General features: G+C 33.8%; 1 protein-coding gene across 1 annotated transcript in view; it reads right to left on the bottom strand.

Moving 5' to 3' along the window:
• Nucleotides 1-2,324: 2,324 nt before the first annotated feature.
• Nucleotides 2,325-18,966, bottom strand: part of REDIC1 (regulator of DNA class I crossover intermediates 1) — a 61,239-nt gene continuing 44,597 nt past the window's right edge. Inside the window, 4 exon segments of the mRNA XM_089920535.1 lie at nucleotides 2,325-6,716; nucleotides 6,719-6,764; nucleotides 9,674-9,756; nucleotides 15,661-15,724. Coding sequence (XP_089776661.1) covers nucleotides 6,310-6,716; nucleotides 6,719-6,764; nucleotides 9,674-9,756; nucleotides 15,661-15,724 — 600 coding nt within the window. The 3' untranslated portion in view covers nucleotides 2,325-6,309.

Genomic DNA, 18,966 nt, shown 5'->3' with positions numbered 1-18,966 from the left:
GATGACAATCTTTAGTGTTATGTTTGGATTCCTTTCTATTTTGTGTGTATTTATCATTATAGATTTTTGGTTTGTAATTGTCATGAGGTATACATTATTTTAAGTTGCTGACCTCTCAAGTTCAAATGAATTTTAACAACACTGTATTTTTATCCTCCCACAACATTTGTTTTGACCTCATATTTTACATCTTTTTCTTTTGTGTATACCTTAACTAGTTATTGTGGATATATATTTGATTTGACTACATTTGTCTTTTAACCTTCTTACTAGCTTGTATGTGGTTGATTTACTGCCTTTACTATACATTGCCTTTACCAATGAGATTTTTTCTTTTGTAATTTTCCTGTTTCTAGTTGTGGCCTTTTGTTTTTCACTTAGAGAAGTCCCTTTAACATTTGTTGTAAAACTGGTTTGGTGGTGCCGAACTCTTTTAGCTTTTGCTTGTCCATGAAACTCTTTATCTATCAAATCTGAATGAAAGCCTTGCTGTGTGTGTATTCTTGGTTGTAGCTTTTTGCCTTTCATCTCATTAAATATATTGTACCAGTCCCTTCTCACCTGAAGAATTTCTGCTTAAAAGTCAGCAGATAGATTTATGAGTTTCCTTTTATGTAACTTGCTGCTTTTTAATACTACCTCTTTAATTTCTAACACTTTAACTGCAATGTGTCTTGGTCTGGTACTCTTTTGCTTGATCCTGTATGGGACACTCTGTGCTTTCTTAACCTGGATGTTTGTTTTCTCTTCCAGCTTAGGGACATTTTCATCTTTTATGTCTTCAAATATGTCCTCTGCCCCTACTCTCTCTCTTCTCCTTCTGAGACTGCCCTATAATGTGAATGGTAGTAAACTGTCCTCATTTCTTTTTATTCTCTTTTCAGTTCAACTTCAGTCATTTCCACTATTCTGTCTTCCAGCTCACTGATCTATTCCTCTGTATCATCTAATCTACTATCCCTTCCAGTGTATTTTGAAATTTCAGTTATTATTTTCTTCACGTCTGTTTGGTTCTTCTTTGTATTTTCTCTTTGTTGAAGATTTCTAACTTCTTATTCTGTTCATCCAATGTTATCCTGAGTTTTTGCACATCTTTAGAGTCATTCCCTTGAACCCTTTATTGGGTAGATTGCTTATCTCCACTTCACTTAGTTTCTCTTCTGGGTTTTACCTTGTTCCTTTTTTTTCTTGGAACTTACTCCTGTCACCTCATTTTGCCTAATTTGCTGTATTTATGTCAGTGTATTTGGTAGGTTGGTTACACTTTCCAATCTTGGAGAAGGGACCTTTTGTAGATGTTCTATGCTTCCCAGCAGTGCACTCCCATCTGGTTACCAGAGCTATATGCTCTGGGGTGCCCCCTATGTAGGCTGCATGTGTCCTTCTGTGGTGGTGGACTGACTACTATGGACTATCTAGCAGTTGTGGTTGGTTTCTGGTCCATTTTGGGGCCAGAACCTGTCTTGTGAAGAGGCTTCTGGCCACTGGTGAGTGGGGCCAGGTCATGAGATGGCTGGCTGTGGAGCCTCAGGGAGTTCCAGGGCTAGTGTTGGCCTATTGGTAGGTGGAGTCAAGTTATGGGGTGGGTGGTTGTGAAGCTGGGGTTCCTGGATTTAGTATCAAACTGCTGGTAGGGGGGACTGGTTCCTGACATGGCTGGCTTCACAGTCCAGGGTATCCTAAAGCTGGTGTCGGCTTACTTGTGATTGGGGCTGGATCCTGGTGTGCAATGCTGAGGGTTCCAAGGTGTCTTGGAGCTGGTGTCAACCTGCTGGTAGGCAGGCCAGGGCCCAGGATGTCCTGGGAGTAGTGCTGGCCCATGGGTGGGTGGACCCAGGACACTAGGTGAATGCACAAAACTGCACCCATTTGAACTGAACCATATAGGTATATACAAAATGAACACACATCCATTAAAAACTTAGCAGTTACCTTAATTCACTGTTATCGTTTAAGTTTTCATATTTGTGGATATCTATATAAACAGATAGATATAGATATCAACATTCAAAACAGATCTAAATATCTTGATTCAAAAAGGCCAAGCAGTGCATGTAAAAGTAAAGCTTTAAGTATTAAAGAGAAGTTTGAAATAATAAAGTAATTTTAAAGGAATGAGAGAACATGTGGTAGCTCCTCAGCAACAGGCATAAAGGAATATATATTGTAGACCATCAGAGAAAACACTGAAAAGATAAATGAAGTCCATCGCTGGAACAACTTCAAGTGTTGCAAAGTCAATAAGAAGAGGGCCTAAAAAAATAGAAGCAGTGGAAAAATTGTGCATATGGGTTAAAAACCAAACAGTAAAAAATTAGAAACTTTTTCCACAAAGAGAAATCAGTACCTGTATTCAAAAAGCTTAAATATAAATTGCTGTAGCCTACAAAATTGGGTCCTTCATGCTAGTATTGGCTAGTATGGTGGTGTCAAATAGTGCTAGATCTGTAGGGCTGGAAACACAATTCTAGAGTGACTTGTTATTTTTCTATCAGGATTTGGATGGTATTTTTACAGTCTTTTGGCATTCATTATTGCTTTTAAAAATAACCTAACAGTGTTGTTGTCCTTCTAGGAAGGTCATTTTCTCTCCAGTTCCTTTCAACATCTTGTCTTTGAGGTTTGCCATTTCACTATGCTGGGTTTAGACATGGATGTCACATTATTTATACTACTTGGAATCTGTTGGCCTCCTTGAATTGTGGATTAATGTGACTGATGAATTCTGGAAAATTCTCAGCCATTATCTCTTCAAAATCCTATTTCTCTCCTCTGCTATTGATACTTCAATTAAACGTATGTTGGAGTTTCTCATTATATCCTTGTTACTGTTTAATTCACTCTCTTTCATATTTTCTATTTCTTTTTCTCTCCTGCATCTGGATAATTTATTATGATGAATATTTCATTTCACTAATTCTCTCTTCACTTGTGTCTATATGCTTCTAGTCCCATTTACTGAGTTTTCAGCAGGTGGCAGAAATAGAAAACTGGTACAAGAGAATTGTAAAACCAGAAAATTATTTATGTTAACATTTGAGTGACACCAATAAAGACAATTCATTCAGCTATTTGTCATGGTCCCTAACTTGTCAGTACGGATTACCTCAGAAGCAAATCATAAGCCAAGAATTTAAGTGCATGTAGTATGTTTGGGGTGTGATCTCAAGAAACACTGGTAAGGAATTGAAGAAGTGAGATAGGAAAAGAAGGAAGCTAACAAAGGGCTTACTATCAAGCAAGTTACCATTGAAAGCAACTGAAGCATAATACTTCTGAGGAACTCTGGAAGAATAGTGTTTCTCCAACTTTAGAATGTATAAACATCACCTATCTAAGCACAGATTCTTTGGCCCCACTCCAAGAGATTTTGATACAGTAATTTTGGAGTGGATTCTAAGAATTTGCATTTCTAACCAACTCTCAAGCAATGGTGATGTTGATGTTACAAGTCAGTGGATCACACTTTAAGCAGTGGTGTAGAACACACTTCTGAGGACATTATCCTGCTCAAAAGGCAAGGGAACTGGGGTGTTTATTCACCATCTACCATCAGTCATTGCTCTAAAAAGACCGCTTTCAGACAGTATTAATACCCTGGTACTACGTTCCTGCCTGCACATAGGCCAAACAGGTATCTGCAGCAAGGAGAAACCCCTCAGGGAATGAGTCAAATGTGCTGGCAGTTAGAAATCAGGTTGGCATGTATTGAAATGGAAAGTGCCAAGGTAATGTGAACAGAGTACTGACATTTGCCATACTGCCATATATGGTGTCATGGGGAAAATAAACATGAAACAAGAAATTACACAAATAACTTACAATTATCATGTGCTGTAAAAGTAAATTACATGAGACTACCCCTAAATATAGCTTCATATTATTTCAGGTGGCAACTTTTCACAAACTGTTAAACACAAACTCCAGATCGATATTATATACAATAGCCATTATTGGATGTACAGTATTTTATTTGAAGTCACTGTGATTGACAGTTTATATTACAAATGTGTGCAGAATCATTAAGTTTTCCATTTTGTTTCATTTGGATAAAACTTAGCTAGGGCTTTGTTCTATAAACCTTAAATTGCAAATATGGAAGAAGGCTATGTTTACCTCAGTTAATTTTTTTCATTAAATTGTTTCACCAAGAGAAACTCTAAACTAGTATTTTGAGAAGTATGTTATAATCTATTCTGTTATATATGTCCTCTTTATTTTGTAAATCTGTACTCACTTTCCTATCCAAATATATTTATTTCCCTAAAGAGTTAGCAACTACAATGTTAGGGAACAGTCCATAAAAATTCAGGGGTTCCAAGAGCACCTTCAGATTTGATAATTTGTTGGAAGGACTCAGAACTCACTGAAAGCTGTTATATTCACAGTTACAGTTTATTACAAGGAAAGGAGACATTAAAATCAGCCCAGGTAAGAGGCACTTCGTACAGAGTCTAAGAAAGTAATACAGAGCTTCCAGTCTTCTACAAGTAACGGACAGTGTTATTTTCCTGGTGTCAATGTGTGCCAACACACAGTACTGCCAACCAGGGAAGCTCACCTGAGCCTTGGTGTCCAGAGCCTTTACTCTGGCTCTATCACAGTGGCATGACTGACAGCCCATATGGCTGATTTCAGTTTCTAGCCCCTTAGGAAGTTGAGCTGATATTGCTTGACTCAGAGTCCCATCCTAAATCACACTGTTAACTATCTGGCTTGGCCCAAGGTCCCAAGGCAAACAAAGACACTTCTATCAGCCATGACACTCCAAGAGCTTAGAGATTACCTCACAAAAGCCAAGGGTAAAAAACCAGATCTCTTTTGGGGCAAATTTAAATTCTTTACTACACTGAACCTTACCCTGCTATCATTGTGTGCAGTCATTACACTAAATAGCCCCTATATTTTTCTTTACCTTACTAATCTTAACTGCCACATTATGATATTGATAAAAATGTAACTAGGTGTGAACTTTTGTAATGAATGTGCTTTTAATAGCTGCTAGACTTTGATTTGTATTTGGGGAAAAAATCAGTTTACATGATATTTGAAACAACCCAAGATTCAAAGCTCAATCTTATTCTAGTATCACCAGTATCGTCTTCTTTTCCATATATAGGTCTTCATTACTACAATACGTCATATTTTACAAAACAATGCTCAGGATAATCAATCCACTATGAAATACTTTTTATTGAATACCAGGATGAAAATCTGGCCTTTTGAAAAACTACCAGTGTACATCAGATAATTATATTACCCTTTCATGAGATTATTACCCTACTTTAAGAAAATTATTTTAGAGTTCATTGTGCTCTCTCTGAGGCAGCAAAGAGAGCTTCCTAAAACTAGCTAAAAACCTAAAGATTGCTACTGTTTAAATATTAGCTATTAGTGTTTCTAAATTGTTACGTTTCAGATCACCTCTGTAAAACAAACTATTGAGTGATACGTGTACATGTAAAAATGCAGCATCTAATCATCCTTTAACAGAAAGTCCTAACAATTTTATTTTTGTTACAGTTAGATATCAGAATGCCCCCTGCTGGTCACTTTGTAATATACCTATACAAATGTCCATTTTCTAAAATGACTAGTGTGAACATTTAAAATCTTGACCAAAAACAAAAATTGTTATGTTGGAAACAAAGCCCATATTTTACAAATGAGAAATTCTGATGCATTATTTATGAAAATCTTATGTAATGTTAAAATTAGTAAACATAAATTATTTTCCAAAGTTGATCAATTCTTTTACAAAAGCATTAAAACATTTTTTTAAACTTGAAGAGAAAAACCATTCCTCTGAATTAATATAAGCAAAAACAAAAAATGTTCTCCAAATTAGAAAAAAATACTTTATCTAAAAATTAATGCCAGAATTTTTAATGATGGTATAGTAGTTAAGAGAAGTAGCTAAGAAAATTCTTATAATTAAGTTATAAAACATATTTAGTATTATTTAGTATTATTTTCTGTCTTAAGCTCTTGGGAGAGAACATTTTTGCCAAAAGATGCAACAGCACTAAATTTTAACATAAATGCAACAAAGAAGGAAGTAATTAAACATATTTTTAATCCATAAACAACAGCATATCATAATGTAATTAATAATTACCATAAGAAAGATAGTAAATTTACATATATATTATTTTCTAAAAAACTTTGACATACTAAAGCTATTAAAAATACCTATGGGAATACTTCCACCTAGTTGCTTAGCTACAAAAATATTCTCATTCTTTATTATGTTAATAAAACTCTAAACGTTAAACCAAATACAAAATCTCAGGCTGAGGTTTTAGAATATTAGTTGTTTTTAAGGATTTCCTGCCCTCCAGTGGTATCTGCCTTAATATTTTCATTGCACCTTTCAACGTTACAAAAAGAAGACACATCTTTTCTACACTTACATTTTGAAATTATATCACATTGTATGGCAGCATCTAATTTTTCTTCAATTACAGTTTCACTCTCCGTTTGTATCCATGCATCACACCTTGCAACCTGTAGAATGCAGTTATTATTGGTTACGTTTTGAAATATATGTGCTGAATTACACTGAGACTGTGGAAACTGATCTATATTACTATTCATTGAGAAATGGTTAAAATCCTCATTTTGTTTATGAAATTTGGCATTGTTTTTAATAATCCTATCACATGGAAGTTTCTCCATGCTTTCTTAATAAAAATTATTAGTTGTTTCTTTGGTTTGATGGATCTCCTATTTGAACCTTCAATTTGATCTTCATCTTCAGATGGCTAAAAGAAATTTAGTAATTTTGCTCTTAATGATGCTTAAATTAAAAAAAAAATCAATCACTTCAAAGTAGACATTCTTTTTTTCGGTACGCGGGCCTCTCACTGTTGTGGCCTCTCCCATTGCGGAGCACAGGCTCCGGATGCACAGGCTCAGCGGCCATGGCTCACGGGCCCAGCCGCTCGGTGGCATGTGGGATCTTCCCGGACCGGGGCACAAATCTGTGTCTCCTGCATCGGCCACTGCGCCACCAGGGAAGCCCGAAAGTAGACATTCTTAAAATTCACATTATAGAAAATTTCAAAAAAAGAAGAGACTTTGGCAGGAGGCAAATCAACCTAGATTTAGAATTTTTTTTTAATCAAGGTTATGGATTTTAAAATAGCATGAAACAATAATAATCCTTATATTAAAGATGCAAAAGCACAAAAAAAGAGAAGATTTTTGTCCATTATTAGTCTTCATACTCATAGGTGACATCACCCTACTACCTTTTCGCAGAGAGGAAATGAAATACAACATATACTCTTCAACTACTTAAGAAGAGTGAAGTAGAAGTATAACTTTGAAAGAAAAAGCTAACACATACAATTTGTTTTAATATTCACTCATTGAGTCATTAAGTCAAAAAATATCTATATTGTATCTTTCACAAGCTCAGTCTCAAAAAAGACTCATTAAGAATGGTATCAGCTAACAGGAAATCAAATAGACAAAAGAAAGGTTAAACAGCAATAAATATCAAAACTGTTATATAAAAAAATCAAATTTTAAGAACTTTTAATAGGTCTAGATTTCAATTTAGTAGCTTGAATTTTTCAACTTCAAGAAAAATTTATCTTTTAATTACTGAACTAACCAAAATACTGTTTTAATAAAAATCTTATATAAAAGTATTGATTATTCTAGCTAAAAATAAAAAGCAAAGTTAACATAAAAAAACCTAAAATGAGATATAGACCTCAGCTGATTGGCACTAAAATAGGAAAAGTAAGCCCAAGAAACAGCACTAAAACTGGCTGGGCATAAATTAGAGAAAATAGGATCAGTACATTTATTTATTCAAGAAATAAATACTCAGCACCTGCAATGTGAGTGGAGCAGACATATTTGCTGCTCTCTACAGCACACACTCTTATGTGTGGAAATGACGTTAATCAAATAATTACACACAAGTATATGTAATTACAAGTTGAAAAAAGCATTATGAAGAGCAAGCATGAAGCACTTCAAGAGCATAACTAAGGAGCCTAATTTAGATTGAAAAGCCAAGGAGGGGCTTTCAAAAGAAGTGACATATTTAAGCTGCGACCTAAAGGATGAATAACAGTAATGTAAGAAACAGAATATATAAATGTGCTGAAGCAGAAAAGTGACTTAATAAGCTAAGGAAGTGGAATGTCAGTATGCGTAAAGTGTGGTGAGAGAGGAATACTAGAAGTTGGAGATGTAGCCAGGGGCTAGATCACACATGGCCTGTCACTAATGAAAGCAGTTTAGATTCTAAAGTAAAACAGGAATCCATTGAATAAACACAGAAGTAACATCATTCAGTTTAAGTTTTCAAAAGACCATGATGACTGTTAACTAGAGGAAAAGTGGGGCAAGAGTGGAAGTAGAGAGATCTCTTGGGCAACAACCATAACAGTTCAAGAACAAGATGATGGTACCTTAGATTAGGGATTAGTACCCTAGGTGAGAAGTAGATAAATATGCAATTTATTTTGGAGGTAGAATTGATTGGATCAAGTGATGAAATGAATATGGTTAAGGAAGGCAGATGAGACAGAAATGCCAAACTAAAGTTTCTGGCATGAACAACTGAGTGGATAGAAAAGGGATCCACTAATATGGGAACTATCAGAAAAACTGATATGGGGAGATCAGAAGTGTTCAGTTTTTTGTGAAATATCCAAGAAGATATCCAATAAGAAATTGGACACCTAATTAAGGATCTAAGCTAAAGTCATAAAGTTGAGAATTGTCATCAACCAGGTAATAGTATAAAAAATCAATGGAGTATGTAACATCATCTAGAGTTTGGAGTGTAGGTTAAAAGAAGAATAGGCTCCTGAAGCAAACCCTAAACATTACAACATTTATATACAGGGAAAGGTGGAAGAGAAGTGGGCAAAGGCATAAAGTAGCATTCAGAGAGGTATGCAGGGAACTAAGATAGTGTGTATCACAAAAGCAAAGAGAAAAAAATGTTTCAAGAAAAGAAAATAATAATTTCTATTAATATTGTTAGAAATTCTTATAAAATAACTGAAAATTGTCCAATGAATTTGGCATCGTTAGAGGTCATTGGTGTCCTTCCTCAGCAAGAGCAGTTTGGACAGCAAGCTAGAGACAAAAGGTAGGTGAAACGAAGATGGAAGAATTAATGGAGAATTCCATTTAAACATGTGATTTGTGAGAAGCTCACTCAGAATATAATGCCATTCCAATTATTCAGATTACAGTTCCCACTCAGCATTAAACATGTCACTCCAATTATTCAGATTATAGTATTTTATAGTTTTCTTCACATAAGTCTTGAGACTTTCTTTTTGTGTGTATTATTGGTTGTTTTACGTTTTCAATTATTGTGACTGGGTTCTTTTAAAAACGCTTTTAAAAGAAGAATGCATTTATCATATACACACACAGACATCTCAGTAAGAGTGGGTTTTGTAAATAACAATGAACACATTCATCATCTCATAAGCATGAATGAATGATGCTCAACTACATTTTAATTTACATTCTTCTTACATTTTTAATATTTTCACATTTTTGTTTACATTTATTTTCACTATTATCTCAACTGTTTTTTTCAGAATGAAAAAGTAAACGATGAGAAATACAAATCACTCTAAATTAGTATAGCATATATTAACAAGCAAAAAAAAAAAAGAGCATAACTTACCATCTCTGAACTAGAACTGAAACAACTATCTGCTGGCCTTGGGGAGCAACTGGTAGACTGACTACTCCGTGAAGAATCAAGATCTGAAAATAAAAATTTAATTTGTGAAGAATGGTACCTATTAATATGTACATAGGCAGAAGATAGCTGCTGGTAAATAAGTTTAGCTAACATACTATAGAGCATTTTAAAAGTTAAAATTTTGGATATGTGGCAGGTTGCATTTTTGACAGGGTATTATGGATTTATTCTACATGTAAAAGATGTGTATCTACAAGTAAAATGAGGGTACCTAACGTAAGGGAAGAAAGGAGAACAGAGGAAATTGAATTGATTTTTTCCAATACAATGAACCATTTTTTATGAGCAAATAATTTAAAGTGTCAATCTGTAGGAAGGAGAAATAAGCCAAGTTAAGGTACCAGATATTTGCTAATTGAGTAAATGAAGTTTTATCACACAATCAAAACTTCATTTAACCTTTAATATGATTTCATAACTATAGAATTTTAAAGCCATTTATGAATTCAAAATAATATAAAAAGATATATAATCTATTGAAATTTGATGGTGACTGTGACACTGTTAAATTTATTTTTTAAAAAGCTGTACGTAAAAAAACTCAAAGCATCCAGTATGTTATTCTTTCATTATCTGTCTAATGTGTTCTCTTATGATTACAAGTGAAGTTTAAAAATGGGCTTGAAAAGTAGGTCATGACTCCCTAGCATGCATAAATACTATAGATCAACAGTAGCTTCAACCATTCCTCTTCTTGTTTGTGAAAATGAATTTGCTATCCAAAAAGAAAAAGGTAATGGAATGTGGTGCAACAACACATGTTAAATCACATGTCCTCCCATACACAACAGACCATGACTACTATTCATACCTCAGATCAGATCTGATACCTTCTGTAACAGAATCTAACCGTCAGTCAGCTGAGAGGTAGAGAGAACTTAGGTAAATTCAGTTACCCTTAGTTCATCATACTAGAAGGAATTTATACCCTCCCAAAGCAGGTTCTCCTCAACAGTGGAAAGCAGAGAAAAGAAAAGTAGGATTTTACTAACAACATGATCTAAGGGCATTCCCCCACAACAAGGTTCATTCAGTTCATAAGTAGAGTAAACCCATAGTTATTAGTAGAGAAGACAAATGTCCGTTAAATGAATGTCTTACCTCTAACAGTGTAAGAAAGGATATGTAGATTAAAATGTAAATTATACACTTATTGAGTAATTACCTTAAGTAAGTCACTTAGTAGTTTTTAGGAATATGTGGCCATAATGCTCAAAGTATTCAGACTCTTGAGATGGAGAAAAAGACATACATTTATTTTTTTTAAATAGTCACAAAATTAGACCCAACAATAGAAGTCATAGAAGGTACAAAAGTGGTAGAGACCTAAGTGTGATGAGCTCTAGGGAAAAAAGGTTTAGTGAAGAGTAATAGAGAAAGCACAAGATAAAGAATGGGCTTTGGAAGATGAATAAACAATTTCCCAAAAGACAAGATGAAAAATAGCATATGGGATGGGGGAAAAGAAAGTATAGAGGTGCACTTTAATACAAAATTAATTTTAGACTGTCTACCAAAGCATCTAATTGGGGATTAATTAAAGAAGGGTTAAACTATATGAAAGCAGACTGTTAGGAGATTAACTCAATAATCAAGTTATGAAGTGATGAGGATCTGCAATAAAACAGTGGGACTGCATTGAAGAGGCAAGTGATTCAAATTTCAAGAAAGCTTTCAAATAGCCTCAATTAAAAAAAAAATTTTTGTCAATCTGACATAACACTAATTCCAAAATCTGAGAAAGATTACACATGCACATACACACACACATACATATTATACATAGGCCAATCTCACTTATAGGATCAATGCAAAAATTGTATATAAATATTAAAACTTTTAAATTTAAAATTAAAGAAAAAAATTTAAAAATTAAATAGAATAGCAAACTTAATCATAATTCATCATGATTTGGTGGGATTTATTTTAGGAATGCTAGAATGGTCCATATCACAAAATCCATTAGCAAAATTCAGCACTTTAAAAGATCTACACCACAGTGAGATATCACCTCACACCCATTAAGATGGTTACTTATTGAGAAAAAAAAAACAGAAAATAATGTGTTGGCACTGATTTGGAGGAGTTGGAACCCTGGTGCACTATTCGTGGGAATGTAGAATGGTGTAGCTGATATGGAAAACAGTATGAATTATTCTTCAAAAATTTAAAAACAGAACTTCCATATGATCCAGTAATCCCATTTCTAGGGATATATCCAAAAGAATTGAAAACAGAATCTTGAAGAGATATTTGCACACCCATGTTCATTGCAGAATTATAATAGCCGAGAGGTGGAAGCAACCTAAATGTCTATTGACAAAAGAATGGATACAGAAAATGTGGTTTACACATAATATGGAATATTATTCAGCATTATAAAAGAAGGAAATCCTGTTGTATGCTACAACATGGATGAACCTTGAAGACATTATGCTAAGTGAAATGTCACAAAAAGATAAATATTGTATGATTACATACAATATTTGTATATTGTATGATTACACTTATATTCAAACTCATAGAAACAGAATAGTGGTTGTCAGAGGCTGGGGGGAAGGAGAGGTATACTGTACCCTTTGAAATTGTTGGAAGGGTGAATTTTATGTGTTTTGGGGTACAAAAAAAGATATATGAGGGAAAGATAATAATCATTTCTACAGATGCCAATAATCACTCTTCCCCAAATTACTGATAGCCTCAAAATCACCTCTAAAAAAACTCTCAATAAAACAGTCAACACACACGTGCCTAAGTCCAAAATCCAGACTCTTACTTAATGTAGAAACATGGGGTGTACATTCACACTAAAGTAGCAACAAAAACAATGAAAAGTACCTACAGCTAAATCTAATAAAGGACATGCAGAATCTGCTTGAGGAAAACGTTAAAGTGCATAAAGGCATTTTAAACAACTATTAAAGATATAAAATTAGACTGAATAAAAAGGCATCCTTATTCTTATATAGGGCTACTCAACATCATTAGGATGACAATTCACACTTAATTAATGTATACATTTAGTACTTTCCCAATAAAAATTGAAACATTTCCTTGGCGGGACTTCCCCAGTGGTCCAGTGGTTAAGACTCTGTGTTTCCATTGCAGGGGGCACAGGTTTGATCCCTGGTCGGGGAACTAAGATCCCACATGCCAAGCAGTGTGCCCCCCCCCCACCAAAAGAAACATTTCCTTGAAGTTACACAAGTTGAAATTAAAGTTTACATGTAAAATTAATCAAAAATAGCCAGAAAAATTCTTTAAAAAGTGCAAAGGGAGGTGTAACTCTTAGAAATTAAACATAGTATAAAGTAATCATAATAAAAATAATGTGATATTAGCACATGAAGATTAGGAAAGATCAATGGAATGGTAAAGAAAGCCCCAGAACAGATTGAAGTATATATGGAAAGTTGATACATAAAAAGGTAGTATTACAAATACCTAGGGAAAAGATGCATTTTTAAAAACTTGAATCAGGATAAACTCCTAAAACAAGATGAACTCTAAGTGCAAAAATATAAAATCATACTAATACTAGAAGAAAATATAAGTGAATTCATTTGCAACCAGGGAGTGTAAACAGTCTTCCTAGTTAAATCCAAAGGTATAAAAGAAAAGGTTGATAATATTAGCTACATAAAAAATGTTAAGCCTTTTGCAAAGCAGGAGACACCATAAACAAAGTAAAAACAGATAAAACAAATCAAAAATTAATAAACTAGCAGAAAATATTTGTGACACATTACAAAGACCTAAACCTCTTTAATATTAATATATAAAGAGCTCTTAAATATCAAGAAAAAGATGTAAAACCTCAATGGGCCTAAGGACATGAATGGAGAGTTCACAGAAAAAAAATCACAGATAGCCATTACACATTTTTAAACGATGCTCGACTGCACTCATATAAAAAGAAGTGCAAACTGAAACTTCTGTCTATATATCTTTATAAGATTCACAAAAATTCCTAAGTTTGACCACAATCCCTGTTGGTGAGGCTGTGGAATCAAAAGCACATTTCTGGTAGGATTACAAAATGATGCAATGGGGAATTTGGAAATTTCTATCAAAATCAAATTTTGGCAATAACTATCAAAAAAAAACCCCCACAGTGTATCTCCTCTTTGATTCAGCAATCCCACTTCTAGAAATTACCCTGAAAATGTACCTCCACAATTAAGAAATATGTGCTCAAAGTTGTTCACTGCACATTGTTTGTAAGAAAGATACTTGAAACAACCTAAATATCCACCAACAGGGCACTGACTAAGTAAACTATAGATCATCCACATAATGGATTACTAAATGGGCATAAATAAAGGATGAATAAATGTCCAGTACTAATACGAGGAAATCTACAGAAAATTTATTAAATAAATCCATTTAATTCATCTATAAAATATATTGTATTAAATAAAATATCCTATTTAGAGTGCAAAGAACAGGGAACTAAGACACACAAATATGTGCATTTATACACATCAGGCTTTATTTAGAAAAAAGTCCACTGGAATGATAAACAGTAAGCCAACAAAAAATAGCTACTCATATGAGGCAGAAGGAAATAGGGCAGACAGGAGAGGGATAGAAACCAAATTAATGTTTTACATATTAAAAAAATTAAATTAAGTAAAAAAGGAAAAAGTCCATAAAGATTTCTAGGTATCCCAACAGACTAGATATGCTGAAGAATCATTCAACCGCAAAATGTCTAAAAAGTGCCAGAAAGTGTTGTCAACAAAAAGACAATATAGAATAAAAAGACCACTCAAATATGAAATATCTGCTACTCAAATATGAAATATCTGCTACACAGGGGTCTACAAGCAATCTGAATCTAGGATATATAAAAGGTATAAAGGACATAGATATACAAAAGACACATCCCATAAAGAAAGCCAAACTTCCTAAAAGAAACATGGACAATAGACATGAAAGACATTTCACAGATGAAATATGGGTGGCCAATGAGCCTAATCAACAATGGGAAATATAAATTGAAATTGCAGTGAGATATCACATTGCCAACAATGATAAAAAGCTGATCCAGTGTTAGTGAGAATAAGTAACAGCTAAGATTCTTTACCTATTGCTAGTGTTTAAACCAGGAGTTTAAACCAGGAGTTTAAACAGGCACATCTACTTTGGAGAACAATTTTGCATTACCTAGAAGAGTGCATATCATATGAACTAGCCAATTCTACTTCTAGAATTATATCCTAGAAGAAACATTTATACATGTGTGCCAGGAGAAATGTCAAAATTTGTCAAAGTAGCATTGTTTATCATAGCAAAATATTAAAAACAACTCAAATAATCTTTGTCAGAAGATGCATACATAGATTGTGCTACATTCACACAATAGAAGGCTATATAGGAGAAAACAAATGATGAACTGTATTAGAGTCACAAGTGTCAGGGTGATTGAACCTCAAAACATATTACTGGGTGAACAAAAAGTAAGTTTCAGAAAAATGTATAGAGTTTGCCTCAATTTGCTGCAGAAAGCTCAAAAGCAAGCAATTGGAAAAGTCTATATGTGCTATCACAAAAAACAAATTCAGGAAAAGAGTTACCACTAGGGGGCAGGATAGGAAATGCAATTGAGAAGATATTCAAAAGTACTGATTATGTATTATTTCTTAAACTACTATACAAACTAAGTACAAAGGTATCTGTTTATTATTCAGTAAGTTGTACATATATATTATATATCCTCATCATGTATAACATTTTATAGAAGACAAAATTAATTTTAAAGACCCAATTGCACTATTAATATATTCTAAGATACTTATAAAATATATTTGCTGGCAAAACTCTAAAAAAACCTTAAAATTTAACTAATTTCTGTTAAAATGTTGTTTTTTTAAAGAATAAAATTCATTTATAGTTATACTGACAGGTTTTCTTAGTAGATGTTATCCCGCCTTTTAAAGAACACATTCCTCCTTCGTCCATCAGAATCTAGAAGAAAAACAAAATTTTAACAACTCCAAAGAATATAAAATAATACCTACTTATAGTTCCTTTTAACCACACCAACTCATCTTATAGCATTCTTCTTTCATATTACTTTAATTCAACTCAGATGATTTTAAAATCACAAAGAAAAATTTGCCTGTGATGAACAATAAAATGAAATATAAATTGGTTTAGAAACAGCAAGCAACAGAATAGACATTTACCAAGAAATAAATTATTGACAAAAAGGAAAGGCTTCAGGTAACCTTAGCAAATGTAGTTGAAAAAAGACAAAGATATTAAAGCAATTTGAAGATCTATTCTGTTATTCCCTTTCTAATTTCTTAAGTTGGATATCAGTTCATTTACTTTCAGATTTTCTAAATAATAAAAGCTCTTAGAGGTAAAAATTTTCTGTATAACACACCACTGGCTTTGATTTTCATCAATTTCTATGTAATTTGCATTTTCTTTTGATTTTTTTCTTTTTTTTCTTTTTCATTGTTAAACCCACAGTGTTTCTTAATTTCCAAGAAGGTAAGGGAGGTTAAACACCTTTTGTTGTTGCTGTTGATTACTACTTTAATGATTTTTTACTAGAGAATGTGGCTATGAATCTCTCCATAGATAAATATCTTAGAGTTTCTTTATGGCTTATTATTATATATGAATTATGTTTATAAATGTACCATGGATTCATAGAAACTAAATATTCTCTGTTGGTGGGATACAGTTTTTTAGATAGATAGGTAGTATAAAAGAGAAACTGTCTGGCTGCTCAATCAAACCTGTTTCCCCTTCCTCTTAGGCATACAGCTAAACTACATTTCCTAGCATCCCTTGCAGTTGGTTTGAACAAGTGATTTAAGTTCTGATCATTGGCAAATATGGTGCAGAACACTACCAGTCTTGGTCTATAAAAATTTTCTCCATAATCTTCCACTTCCTTTTCCCTCTGATACCAACATACAGTGCAAACAAGGAAAACTACCAGTTAAAAGACAGCAGAGTCCCTAGCAGCCAGGGGTCCTAAATAATTTTATAGAGCAGAACCTCTTCTCTAACCCCATTATTCAACCATTTAAAAAGTATTGTATGTTCAGAGGGCAGACAGCAGAAGCAAGAAGAACTACAGTCCTGCAGCCTGTGGAACAAAAACCACATTCACAGAAAGATAGACAAGATGAAAAGGCAGAGGGCTATGTACCAGATGAAGGAACAAGATAAAACCCCAGAAAAACAACTAAATGAAGTGGAGATAGGCAACCTTACAGAAAAAGAATTCAGAATAATGATAGTGAAGATGATCCATGAGCTCGGAAAAAGAATGAAGGCAAAGATCGAGAAGATGCAAGAAATGTTTAACAAAGATCTAGAAGAATTAAAGAACAAACAGAGATGAACAATACAATAACTGAAATGAAAAATACACTAGAAGGAATCAATAGCAGAATAACTGAGGCAGAAGAAAAGATAAGTGACTTGGAAGATAGAATGGTGGAATTCACTGCTGAGGAACAGAATAAAGAAAAAAGAATGAAAAGAAATGAAGACAGCCTAAGAGAACTCTGGGACAACATTAAACTCAACAACATTCACATTATAGGGGTCCCAGAAGGAGAAGAGAGAGAGAAAGGACCCGAGAAAATATTTGAAGAGATTATAGTCAAAAACTTCCCTAACATGGGAAAGGAAATAGCCAGTCAAGTCCAGGAAGTGCAGAGAGTCCCATACAGGAAAAACCCAAGGAGAAACACACCAAGACACATAGTAATCAAATTGGCAAAAATTAAAGACAATGAAAAAGTACTGAAAGCAGCAAGGGAAAAAGGACAAATAATATACAAGGGAGCTCCCATAAGGTTAACAGCTGATTTCTCAACAGAAACTCTACAAGCCAGAAGGGAGTGGCATCATATACTTAAAGTGATGAAAGGAAAGAACCTACAACCAAGATTACTCTAACCAGCAAGGACCTCATTCAGATTCGATGGAGAAATCAAAAGCTTTACAGACAAGCAAAAGCTAAGAGAATTCAGCAACATGAAACCAGCTCTACAACAAATGCTAAAGGAACTTCTCTAAGTGGAAAACACAAGAGAAGAAAAGGACCTACAAAAAGAAATCCAAAACAATTAAGAAAATGGTCATAGGAACATACATATTGATAATTACCTTAAACGTGAATGGATTAAATGCTCCAACCAAAAAACACAGGCTCACTGAATGGATACAAATACAAGAACCTCAAAACAGGTTTTGAGGTTTAGATATGCGGTCTAAAAGAGACCCACTTCAGACCTAGGGACACATTCAGACTGAAACTGAGAGGATGGAAAAAGGTATTCCTTGCAAATGGAAATCAAAAGAAAGCGGGAGTAGCAATACTCATATCAGACAAAATAGACTTTAAAGAATATTACAAGAGACAAGGAAGTCACTACATAAAGATCAAGGGATCCATCCAAGAAGAAGACATAACAATTATAAATATATAGGCACCCATCATGGGACCACCTCAATACATAAGGCAACTGCTAACAGCTATGAAAGATGAAATTGACAGTAACACAGTAATAGTGGGGGACTTTAACACCACACTTACACCAATGGACAGATCATCCAAAGAGAGAATTAAAAAGGAAACACAAGCTTTACATGAACAATAGACCAGATGGATTTAATTGATATTTCTAGGACATTCCATCCCCAAACAGCAGATTACACTTTCTTCTCAAGTGTGCACAGAACATTCTCCAGGATAGATCACATCTTGGGTCACAAATCAAGCCTCAGTAAATTTAAGAAAATTGAAAGCATATCAAGTATCTTTTCTGACCACAATGCTATGAGATTAGAAATCAATTACAGGGAAAAAACCATAAAAAACACAAACACATGGAGGCTAAACAACACATTACTAAATAACCAAGAGATCACTGAAGAAGTCAAAGAGGAAATCAAAAAATACCTAGAGACAAATGACAATGAAAACACAACGACCCAAAACCCATGGGATGCAGTAAAAGCAGTTCTAAGGGGGAAGTTTATAGCTATACAAGCCTACCTCAAGAAACAACTCAAATAAACAATCTAACCTTACACCTAAAGGAACTAGAGAAAGAACAATCAAAACCCAAAGTTAGCAGAAGGAAAGAAGTCATAAAGATCAGAGCAGAAATAAATAAAATAGAAACAAAGAAAACAATAGCAAAGATCAATAAAACTAAAATGTGGTTCTTTGA

This window comes from Delphinapterus leucas, chromosome 11 (assembly GCF_059928025.1).
Source record: "Delphinapterus leucas isolate spDelLeu-1000000601 "Yukka" chromosome 11, BTC_Dleu_Yukka2, whole genome shotgun sequence".
NCBI lineage: Eukaryota > Metazoa > Chordata > Mammalia > Artiodactyla > Monodontidae > Delphinapterus > Delphinapterus leucas.
This window is presented reverse-complemented; position numbering and strand designations above follow the sequence as displayed.